The sequence below is a fragment of the Sinocyclocheilus rhinocerous genome, unplaced genomic scaffold, assembly GCF_001515625.1.
Source record: "Sinocyclocheilus rhinocerous isolate Xijiao unplaced genomic scaffold, SAMN03320098_v1.1 scaffold1715, whole genome shotgun sequence".
Taxonomy (NCBI): domain Eukaryota; kingdom Metazoa; phylum Chordata; class Actinopteri; order Cypriniformes; family Cyprinidae; genus Sinocyclocheilus; species Sinocyclocheilus rhinocerous.
The window spans coordinates 125,484-137,797 of NW_015655588.1; the positions used below are offsets into that span (position 1 = coordinate 125,484).

Sequence of the window (12,314 nt, forward strand, 5' to 3'; positions counted from 1 at the left end):
AATCCTGCAAACCGCTGATACTGAAGAGTCTCTCTCATCCCAGTATTACCCGTCTGGGTTTCCCTACACCCCAGTGGACATATGCTAATGAAATAATGCATGTGTCACCAAGCATTAGCTCGCACAGGAATAAAATCAGAGCGACAAAAGCTATCTTCAGACTAATGAGGGAGATCTCCATATCTGCTGACCTTACTACACATGAGCCAAATTAAATTTTAGCTCAATTACATTACTCTTCTGTTGAAATATTACAATATTGTATTTTCAAAGATTAAAAAGACTTTAAAGAGTACTTACCTTTGGTTTTCTGTTCAGTAACCTGTAAATGAAAGCAAGCAATGCATTATCAGCAAAAGCCATGATATATTTCACTGCACTTGTTCAGTGTAGTAGTTTACATGTTATTTGCATAGTATAATGAATATTCATACTATATTTCTGTGGCAGGCTGCCCTGACATTTTACTGCTAATAAATTATGTATTCCAATTGTGTATTTCACTTATGCCTAGTCTACATTTTCTTCATTATCAAAAATATATAAATACATGTGTATTAAATAAATGTGTGTATTAAATGTGTATATTAATAAAAGCATACACAAATATCAGCATAGTATCACCACAGTTATGAATGACTAGAAGGATGCACAAAAAAAGGATACATTATTTGAAACCACCTCATTAGTGTCATGTTAAGAAATATGGACATGATCACTACGCAAATATAGAGTGTGTTCCTGAGTGTTTTTTTGCTACCATACTACTAACAGCCTGCAATTATCTCTATTAACGTACTGTTAAAGGGGTCATAGGATGCACATTTTCCATAAGTTGATATGATTCTTTAGGGTCTTAATGAAAAGTCTGTAACATAGTTTGGTTAAAATTTCTCAATGGTAGTGTAAAAAACACCTTTTTTACCCTGTCAAAAACAGCTCTTTTCAGAACAAGCCGTTTTTGTAGCATTTTCCTTTAAATGTTAATGAGCTCTTCTCGCCACGCCCCTCTCTTCCGAGCTGCTCTCAGAGAGACTGTTTACTTTAGCCGCATTCATCGTGAAACTTGCTAATTAGCACATTATTAGGAAAGGCGATTTGCAAAGATTCATTACAAAACATTAGTCTCTTCTTCTGTAGATGAGGCTGGATCATGAATGATTCGCGCGAACATAGACGCATTTAGGTAGATCGGGGAGCATTCCCTTCAGAGACAAATGTAATCCACTGCGAGTTCAGCGGCTCAGATGTCGGGAGTAAATGACAACTGCTATGTTCATTATTACATCCAAAAACAGAAGACCTCAATCGCTTAGGAGTCATCTGCCAACACACATTTCAGTTCAAACAACTTGAAAAAGTGCATGTAGCTATGACCCCTTTAATGTACTTTGGTAATAAAATCAATACTAACATTAAAAATAAAAAAAGTAACACTACCATACCAGTATCAGTATTAATAAGGCCTTTCGCACCGCAGGAACCATTTCATAGTACCAGAACTAATTGTGGAACTACCCACTTTTTGGCGTTTTCGCACCGCCGGAACTGGGTGCGATTTTAGTACAGGACTGCCTTTTTCGAGAACCAAATTAGCTCCTACTCCGAAGCAGGGTCTAACCAGCACAACTGGTACTAATCGTGACGTAAGTATACATTGATTGGCCGAACGCATATGAAAACGCCGTTCTGGAACTAAAGCGGTGCGAAAGGCCCTATTGAGGGTAGACTCGATTTAGTACCCAAGTGCTGTCTGACTGACAGGTGGTGCTAAAAAATTTTTTTTATTATTTGTTCTGAATAAGAACTATTTCTTGATTTCCAACACTAGTCATTAATAAGAATGCTGTTAATATTATTAGATGTACTGATTTTGTTTACTAAAGAAATACTTGACATGTCATTGTTTTTATTTAAATTTAAGATATATTTTATGTATCATTTAAATTATGTTCCAGAGCATACATTGCTGTGTTATCAAAATCGGTATAGACCACATATTTTTTAGTGGGAAAACACGAAAAGTTAGTTTTTGCATTTTTTGAACTTGGTTAGACATAACACCTCATAACCTTGATAAAATACAAATAATCATATGTTCTGAGATTGCACCTCTTTGAGTATGTTTTGTTCTCATTGAGAATTTATTTAATTTTTTTAGGTTCAAAATTTTACCCAGCCCAAAATAACAGCATGACTCAACAAGCACTAACCAAAACTCAACTTCAAGTCTTAAAACACACCCTGCCTCGTAATCTCGACAAGAGGTCCAGCAGGGGCCTGGAGCGAATCGCATTGGCACAAACAGTGGCCTGCTAATCGAGTGGAAACAGACTACAAACAGCCCTCTGTCAGAGAGGAGGCTAGGGGGAAGAGGAGTAAGAGAAGGGAGCAAGACCAGTGTGCAAGTTTTCATTCCCTGGTGCCATTCCAGAACTGTTACAAAGACTGTTCTTTTCTTCTGCCCTTTTAAGTACAGAACAACAACTTCAGAACACCCATCTGAAAGGTTTTGAATGAAGATACGGAAGTACTCACTGTGCATTTGTTGAATCCCTAAAGATCTTACCACTGATTCAAACATTAATTACAAATTCTTGATAGGAAAGAAGCTTGACAGATGAAAAACTGTTAAAGAAAAATCATAATCTGTTGTAACTGATATTAAAATAAACTCGATAGGGTTGCACAGTATATCTGTAGCATATCAGTTAATGTCCAAATAAGAGAGATTTTCTAAAATGTATCAATATCAGTCAATATTGGATACTCAATCATCTAATATTAATCTCAAGCAATAATTAAATAACTGATCTTTAGTAAGCCTCAAAAAAAATTATATTGCATATTATGATTTTTAGTTTTATTTTTACTTTAAGGAAAATAGATAGTAGATCATTTTAATATCAGTCATCCATCAGTTATTGGCCTTATCTTAAAAAGAATAATATGTCTTCTCGGTCCAGACTGCACCCAAGCCCCCACTCCCCCAGCACCGCCCCCCTTTTTTCTTTTTTACCCCTTTTTTCTTTCTTTCTTTTTTTAAATTAAATTTTACATAAAAAAAATAAACAGAATTAAAACACACTGACCGTTTTCTGCGCAGTATCCTTCTTTGTCTCTTCTTGCTTTTTCTTTTTCTTTTCTTCCATCAAATGGTTCTCTCCTTGTGATGTTCAGCTTCTCTTAGCTAGAAGACAGACATGGGTGAAACGTTAATAACTGACAGGATGGAAGACCCATCCCATGAGACCATACAAGAGCTTAAAATGAAATCAAAGACCTGTGGACTATAGTATCTGCAAAATTTGGACAATGAAAGAATAGATAGATACAAATAGTTTCCAAATCCAACTTTATCACTAACTCATTTAAATTATGACGTGGGAGGAGGGTGAATGATTAATCAAACCTTTATTTAATGTATCTGGAGACTGGTAATGATTTCTGAGACCCAACCTGAGGCCAATTTGAGGGCACCAGTTTCTACGGTAAGTCTTGTTAAGTTCAACAGTGACCCAAATCCCATACAAAATCATCCCAAAGGCCTTGGTAAAACTCTGACCGTGCATTGATTTGACAAATTGATCATGCTAAAGGGGTTCAACCACATTTTGTCAGTGCCAGTGGGTATTTTGAATTCACTCATCTCACTCATGCACGGTTTAAGCAGCATGAACAAGCCAAGTGGACAGATGATCCTCATCTTTCCAAATGTAAGACTGTGCGCAATATATCACACCCCAAATCCAAATGCATTTTCCACCCAACAACACACAATGATATCTCATTCCACTGACAATGCAAACATAAAAGTCAGTCACTAAAAATACCAAAAAATACAAGTCACCAAAAATAATGGGGAAGGTGTACTGTTGTGTTGCCAGTTTGTAAAGGAAAAGCTGTCAATCAATGAAACTGCAAGTGACAACAATGCATTGCACTTAGAAACAACACACTGGCAGAGAGAGCCATGGTATGGCTGGACAAATGCTTAGAGTTGCCAATCAGCTGTCCTGATTTACCCTCTGGCTCAAACCCCTCCCATTGGCTAGTAAACTTATCCCCAATTTTGCTGTCCAATCAGAACACAGGCGTTTGAGCGATTGCCATTCACATTGCCTCTTGACAGAGGTCCAGAGCAAGAAGATAGGAAGCCGCAGTGGATCATGTTGAAATTACCCGGAGCATTTTGTGGAGGGGGACACTGAATGGCTTTATAAATATCCCACACCCTTTGTGTGCTGGAATTTTCCAAAGCCTACCAGTTCAGCCGTTTATAAAATATAACCATCTGCTCCAGACACTTGAGCTGATTCAGTCCCATTAGGACTTATGTAAACATACTGTGTTCTTTGATTCTTATCCATTTGTTTTCAGTGGCACAGATTATAATTTATTCCAGGTTTTACTTGCTCAACCTTTCAAATAAATGTAAAAATACATTGTCAGTGATGTGTTCAGACTCAATTTCATATTAATATTTTTCATATTTTGCCATTCGTCAATATTTATTAATATAAATATTTTTGAGGTTTAGAAGCCCCCCCCCAATCAGAGTAACCACATCATTACACAGTCTAGCATTAATTCTACAGTAAATTATCAAGCCAAGCTTTTCACTAAAAGGACGCAGAGATATTTAATAGTTTACCATTTATATGACCCTAACAACACAGTGGCAAGATTCAGTTTGTGAACCCTTTCAAAATATCTGGATTTCTGCTTTGATTACTCATAAAATGTGGTCTGATCTTAATTTAACTTACAATTATAGACAAATACAAACTGACTTAACTAATGATACACAAACAATTGTACTTTTCACATTTTATTGCAGTGCAGGGTGAAGAACGTCAATGAACCGTTGACTTTAGTGACTTGTAGATCCTCCTTTAGCAGCGAAACCTCAACCAAATATTTTCTGTAGTTGCTTACATGACTTTTGACCAATATTGAAACCATCCCTCCCAACAAATCGGTTTTAGTTTATTAATATTTCTGAGCGGTCATGTTAGCACAGCCCTCTCTAGGTTATGCCACAGCATCTGCATTGGGTTAAGGTCAGGGAAACACATATTTTCCCTTTTTTTCAGGCATTCTTTAGTTGATTTACTTGTGTGGTTTGGGACCTCCGTGAAGTTGGTCCCCCACCCAATGCAAAACGTCGCCAAAATAGTCTCAAACATTTGTGCTCATTTTGTGCCGTAAAAATTTCCGTTTGTGCTGCTTTGTTTTTTATATATATTAAAATAATGTTTATGAGGTCACTCAGTCACCCCAAATAGTCTTGTTTGTTTGTGCTTCATTTGTGCTGGTTTGTGCCTGTAAAAGTTTCGTTTGTGCTGCTTCGGTTTTTCAAATATTAGACATCGAATTATAGGCGATGACGTCATTTTTGTTTGAGCAAAGGCTGCAGGCTGCAAGGAAAAACCAAGCCGGGAAATGTTAAGGAGCTGGAACGAGACGTACAACCTCGCAAGTCAAGACAAAAACGATGGCGCAGGAGGGTTAAGCTAAGCTAACCCTATGTCACGTGTTACAATATTAACTAGTGGTTGAGGAGATTCCTCCCTTCTATGTAAAGCGCTTTGAGTGCCCAGAAAAGCCCTATATAAATGTAATGAATTATTATTATTATTATTAATATATTTCGTCTCATGTACTATCATGTGATAACTGTCATGTAGTCTATTCAATATATTAAAAAGCACTGTGAAGGTTATATTTTATGATCATAAATCCCTCACATGAAGTCTGCATGATACCTATATTATTTCTAACACAATACTAGTTGTGGGTAATGACTGATTATATACTGAACAAAATTATAAATGCAACACTTTTGTTTTTGCTCCCATTTTTCATGAGCTGAACTCAAAGATCTAAGACTTTTTCTATGTACAAAAAAAAGCCTATTTCTCTCAAATATTGTTTACAAATCTGTCTAAATCTGTGTTATGAGCACTTCTCCTTTGCCGAGATAATCCATCCACCTCACAGGTGTGGCATATCAAGATGCTGATTAGACAGCATGATTATTGCACAGGTGTGCCTTAGGCTGGCCACAATAAAAGGCCACTCTAAAATGTGCAGTTTTACTGTATTGGGGGGTCCGGGGGGGTCCGAAAACCAGTCAGTATCTGGGTGTGACCACCATTTGCCTCACGCAGTGCAACACATCTCATTCGCATAGAGTTGATCAGGTTGTTGAATGTGGCCTGTGGAATGTTGGTCCACTCCTCTTCAATGGCTGTGCGAAGTTGCTGGATATTGGCAGGAACTGGAACACGCTGCTGTATACGCCGATCCAGAGCATCCCAAACAAGCTCAATGGGTAACATGTCCGGTGAGTATGCTGGCCATGCAAGAACTGGGATGTTTTCAGCTTCCAGGAATTGTGTACAGATCCTTGCAACATGGGGCCATGCATTATCATGCTCCAACATGAGGTGATGGTCGTGGATGAATGGCACAACAATGGGCCTCAGGATCTCGTCACGGTATCTCTGTGCATTCAAAATGCCATCAATAAAATGCACCTGTGTTCGTTGTCCATAACATACGCCTGCCCATACCATAACCCCACCGCCACCATGGGCCACTCGATCCACAACGTTGACATCAGCAAACCGCTCACCCACACGACGCCATACACGCTGTCTGCCATCTGCCCTGTACAGTGAAAACCGGGATTCATCCGTGAAGAGAACACCTCTCCAAAGTGCCAGACGCCATCGAATGTGAGCATTTGCCCACTCAAGTCGGTTACGACGACGAACTGCAGTCAGGTCGAGACCCCGATGAGGACGACGAGCATGCAGATGAGCTTCCCTGAGACGGTTTCTGACAGTTTGTGCAGAAATTCTTTGGTTATGCAAACCGATTGTTGCAGCAGCTGTCCGGGTGGCTGGTCTCAGACGATCTTGGAGGTGAAGATGCTGGATGTGGAGGTCCTGTATAACTGATTAATTATAGTCTAAATAAAGAAATGTCTTTATGTGTGTGTGTGTGTGTGTGTGTGTGTGTGTGCGCGCGTGCTTGTGTGTGTGTGCGTGTGTGTATGTGTGCATGTGGGTGTTCTGTGTGAGTGTGTGGAGGAGGGTGCTTTCAACCTAGATATAGTTATTGCTGCAGGCTTTGGTAGCTATATATTGAAACGTCCCCTCTAGTTCACATGCCAGACACAAAGAGCATCCAAGGGGGGAATATTCAATTAGACACAACATCCACATCACAAATCCTGGTCTAATTTTAATCTCAGTTTCTGTGCTTTCATTTTCTACACATCAGAAGGCAAGTTTATCTCATGATTTATTGTCACCTGAACCCTGAGGATGAACTCTACAAATCGCAACTGCCTTTGTATGACATTTTTCTATTATTTGCAGTCAGGGTGGCTGAAATATACTGAACAAAATTATAAACGCAACACTTTTGTTTTTGCCCCCATTTTTCATGAGCTGAACTCAAAGATCTAAGACTTTTTCTATGTACACAAAAGGCCTATTTCTCTCAAATATTGTTCACAAATCTGTCTAAATCTGTGTTAGTGAGCACTTCTCCTTTGCCGAGATAATCCATCCACCTCACAGGTGTGGCATATCAAGATGCTGATTAGACAGCATGATTATTGCACAGGTGTGCCTTAGGCTGGCCACAATAAAAGGCCACTCTAAAATGTGCAGTTTTACTGTATTGGGGGGTCCGGGGGGGTCCGAAAACCAGTCAGTATCTGGTGTGACCACCATTTGCCTCACGCAGTGCAACACATCTCCTTCGCATAGAGTTGATCAGGTTGTTGATTGTGGCCTGTGGAATGTTGGTCCACTCCTCTTCAATGGCTGTGCGAAGTTGCTGGATATTGGCAGGAACTGGAACACGCTGTCGTATACGCCGATCCAGAGCATCCCAAACATGCTCAATGGGTGACATGTCCGGTGAGTATGCTGGCCATGCAAGAACTGGGATGTTTTCAGCTTCCAGGAATTGTGTACAGATCCTTGCAACATGGGGCCGTGCATTATCATGCTGCAACATGAGGTGATGGTCGTGGATGAATGGCACAACAATGGGCCTCAGGATCTCGTCACGGTATCTCTGTGCATTCAAAATGCCATCAATAAAATGCACCTGTGTTCGTTGTCCATAACATACGCCTGCCCATACCATAACCCCACCGCCACCATGGGCCACTCGATCCACAACGTTGACATCAGCAAACCGCTCACCCACACGACGCCATACACGCTGTCTGCCATCTGCCCTGTACAGTGAAAACCGGGATTCATCCGTGAAGAGAACACCTCTCCAAAGTGCCAGACGCCATCGAATGTGAGCATTTGCCCACTCAAGTCGGTTATGACGACGAACTGCAGTCAGGTCGAGACCCCGATGAGGACGACGAGCATGCAGATGAGCTTCCCTGAGACGGTTTCTGACAGTTTGTGCTGAAATTCTTTGGTTATGCAAACCGATTGTTGCAGTAGCTGTCCGGGTGGCTGGTCTCAGACGATCTTGGAGGTGAAGATGCTGGATGTGGAGGTCCTGGGCTGGTGTGGTTACACGTGGTCTGCGGTTGTGAGGCCGGTTGGATGTACTGCCAAATTCTCTGAAACGCCTTTGGAGACGGCTTATGGTAGAGAAATGAACATTCAGTTCACGGGCAACAGCTCTGGTGGACATTCCTGCAGTCAGTATGCCAATTGCACGCTCCCTCAAAACTTGCATGTCTGTGGCATTGTGCTGTGTGATAAAGCTGCACATTTTAGAGTGGCCTTTTATTGTGGTCAGCCTAAGGCACACCTGTGCAATATTCATGCTGTCTAATCAGCATCTTGATATGCCACACCTGTGAGGTGGATGGATTATCTTGGCAAAGGAGAAGTGCTCACTAACACAGATTTAGACAGATTTGTGAACAATATTTGAGAGAAATAGGCCTTTTGTGTACATAGAAAAAGTCTTAGATCTTTGAGTTCAGCTCATGAAAAATGGGGGCAAAAACAAAAGTGTTGCGTTTATAATTTTGTTCAGTGTATGTACTGCCTGTAATTTAGCAAAAATACTTATATCTGTAGGTTAGTTTACTATGATAATTTACTAGTTTGCTATGGGGCTATGATAGTTGCACTTTTAATTAAAGGACCTGAACACACTGTCCATCACTGCTACAGTGTATTACATTATGTTTTCTATGTGTGTTTTTCAGATAATTAATCTGTTGCAAAATCTGTTAGTTCCAGAACATATGTGTTTTCCTGACTAGCAGAAGCTTAAAGAAATGGCAACCTACTTTGAGAACCGATGGGAGCTTTCACAGTGTGTTGCTGCCATTGATGGGTCACACATACCCATTATAGCCCCAAAGGAGTACCACTGTGAATACTTCAACAGAAAAGGCTGGCATTCCATCATCCTGCAAGGAGTTATAGAAGGAAAAGGATTGTTTTGGAGTGTATTTGCAGGAATGGCTGGGAGTTTGCATGATGCTCGAGTTCTGAGACTGTCCACATTGTGGGAGTTAGTTGAGCGTGGAAGACTTTACCCAGCTTGCACCAGGAACACCAGTGGGGTGAATGCTGGCTATTATGTGCTGGGAGACTCAGCCTATCGTTTTGCTCCTAAAACCATTCCCTGACCATGGCCAGCTGACAGCAGAACAACAGACCTAAAAATGCGCAGGTCTCGGGAGGTAGTAGAATGCTTTTGGGAGACTCAAAGGGAGGTTGCAGTGCTTTATGAAGAGGAATGATAGCGACACTGAACTGGTGAAATCCATGATGTTGACTTGTTGTGCTTTGCACAATCTTTATGAAAGTCATGGAGAGGATTACCAACACGAATGGGACACACATGCTGCAGCAGAGTCTGTGGTGGTAGCAGTGGTACAGAGGAGGGGGCGGGGATGTACGTGTGGGTCTGATGAGGTATTTGAACAGTTAAATCTTTTTGTCTTTGCAGTTGTAGCAAAAGCAAATCCTGTGTAAATGTTAGGATATGTAAACCTGTTTTGACTGATATTGTAATGGACACATAAATCATGTTTACTTTTACCCTGCCTCTTCATATTTTGTAAAAGTGAGGACTTATTAGTCTCTGCAATAAAATGTAGAAAGAAATTCAGATTTTGCCATTACTAGTTTAAAAATCATATTAGATTACAGAGTAAAATCTTTGAAGATCAGCTATTGTAAATGTAAAGTAACACATTAACAAATATTGTATGTTAAAGGTAAAGCATAATCTCCCAAATGGTGATTTTATCAAGGTAGCAAACAAAAGGTCCATACACTCTGGCGTTGTTAACACCTGATGGCAGGAACGTTAAGCGAATGACATAAATTTATAGAAGGGGTACGGGAGGAAGCCTGTGAGACAGTCATTGAACACATGACATGACACATGAGGTAATGGAAAAATTACTTTAATTTGAAAACAGTCAAACAAATGCTTAAAATACAATGTGCTGTGCAACAACAGAAAAACAGTTTTGTGCAAACAAAAAGTGTCAAACAAGTGTTAAGTCTTGTGCTGTGTGCAAAGCACTAGTGGCTGGATGGTGGCACAGGGTCACGGCGACTACTCAACACCTGTACCAGCTGACTGAGTGTGCAGAGGAAGGCCTGATCGAACCTTGCAGACTGCTCCATGTGTTGCCGAGTGACTTCAGCTTCATGCTGCCTTGCCTCATGCTGCCTTGCCTCATGGGCATCCTCCAGCATCATCTCAAAGTGCCGGTCACGATGGTCCTCCATCCTCTCCAACCACTCCTGCTGCCTCTCATCAGCTGCCTGCATCTCTACCAGTGCCTAAATGCAAAATATATATATATTATACTATATTACGATAAATCCAAAAAATTGTACAGTGCAAACACAGTTCAGTGTGTGACTTTTCACTCTGGTTTTCATGTCTTACCGATGCGTTTACCGGGGTACACTCGGAGGTGATGGAACTGATTCTGGTGGTGTCGGTGTCAATGTCCGTGCAGGCAAACTCGAGCTCGAGCTCTCACAGGTGGACAACCTCTTGTCAAGACTCTCTGTGGTTTCCTTCTGAGAGCTAGGATCCTCAACTGAAAAGTTACACAAGTCACGTTAATCACACAAACTGCAACAGTACGGTTAGAGATAACATACACAAAACATACAAAGTACTAGGACTGAATGGGTAGTTAATACAGTGGTGGACAGTAACAAAGTATTAGGTACATTTTTCAAGTATCTGTACCTTATCAGAGTATTTTTATAAGAAACTTTTACTTCACTACATTCCAAAGCATAATATTGAACTTTTTACTCCACTACATTGCTGTAAAATGATGAGCTGTTTAAGCCCATTAAATGTGGACACATTCTCACATCTTTCTCTTGCTCTCTGATATTTCATAATTTCAGACTGAGCTCTTTACCTTAAGCTCTATCATCTCCTTAATAGCTATCTTCAGCAGTAGGATGGATATAAAATTGCATTAAAAAAATTATAAACTGAGGTTCATCGATCAGTACTTTTAGTTTTAGTATTTAAGTACATAAAAATGTAGTACTTATGTACTTTTACTCAAGAAAATATTTAAAATGAGTACTTTTACTGAAGTAATATTTCATTAGGGTATCTGTACTTCATCCAACACTGTCTAATAAATTATAGTGTCTTAGGCTACGTTAACACTGTAGGCAGATGTGGCCCAAATCTGATTTTTTTTGCTCACGTGACTCAGATCTGTTTTTGTCATAACAGTGTGAACAGCACAAACCGCATGGAATCTGATCTTTTCGATTCTGATTTGTGCCACTTCCATATGTGGTACTAAATCCGATCCATATCAGATTTTTTGCAATGCGACCGCAGTGTGAACGGTCATGTCGGATTTCATGCGGCTTTTACGTCACTCTAGATCAGGGTTCCTCAAATCTTGCCCTGGAGGGCCAATGCGCTGCAGAGCTTAGCTCCACCCCTGATCAAACTCACCTACCTGTGATTTTCTGATGATCCTGAAGGTTGCCGAGTGACTTCAGCTTCATGCTGCCTTGCCTCATGCTGCCTTGCCTCATGGGCATCCTCCAGCATCATCTCAAAGTGCCGGTCACGATGGTCCTCCATCCTCTCCAACCACTCCTGCTGCCTCTCATCAGCTGCCTGCATCTCTACCAGTGCCTAAATGCAAAACGGACAGGAATATTGCCTGTTTAGTGAAGTGTTTTTATCCTTGTGATTTGAGCTAACTAAAGTAAGTCATGCAGATATATAAGGGGTAAACATCTATAGTAGTACAATGCAATGTCCATCTCCATATTATACTATATTATATA

The 12,314-nt window shown here is 40.4% G+C and overlaps 1 protein-coding gene across 1 annotated transcript in view; it reads right to left on the reverse strand.

The window, feature by feature from the left end:
• The window catches only part of LOC107718711 (trinucleotide repeat-containing gene 6C protein-like), a 68,022-nt gene that overhangs the window by 42,465 nt on the left and 13,243 nt on the right, over positions 1-12,314 (reverse strand). Inside the window, exons 2-3 of the mRNA XM_016525907.1 lie at positions 3,093-3,190; positions 301-322 (exon numbers count right to left, since the gene is read on the reverse strand). Of these exons, the coding sequence (XP_016381393.1) occupies positions 301-322; positions 3,093-3,152 (82 nt within the window). The 5' untranslated portion in view covers positions 3,153-3,190. The remainder of the gene's footprint in view (positions 1-300; positions 323-3,092; positions 3,191-12,314) is intronic.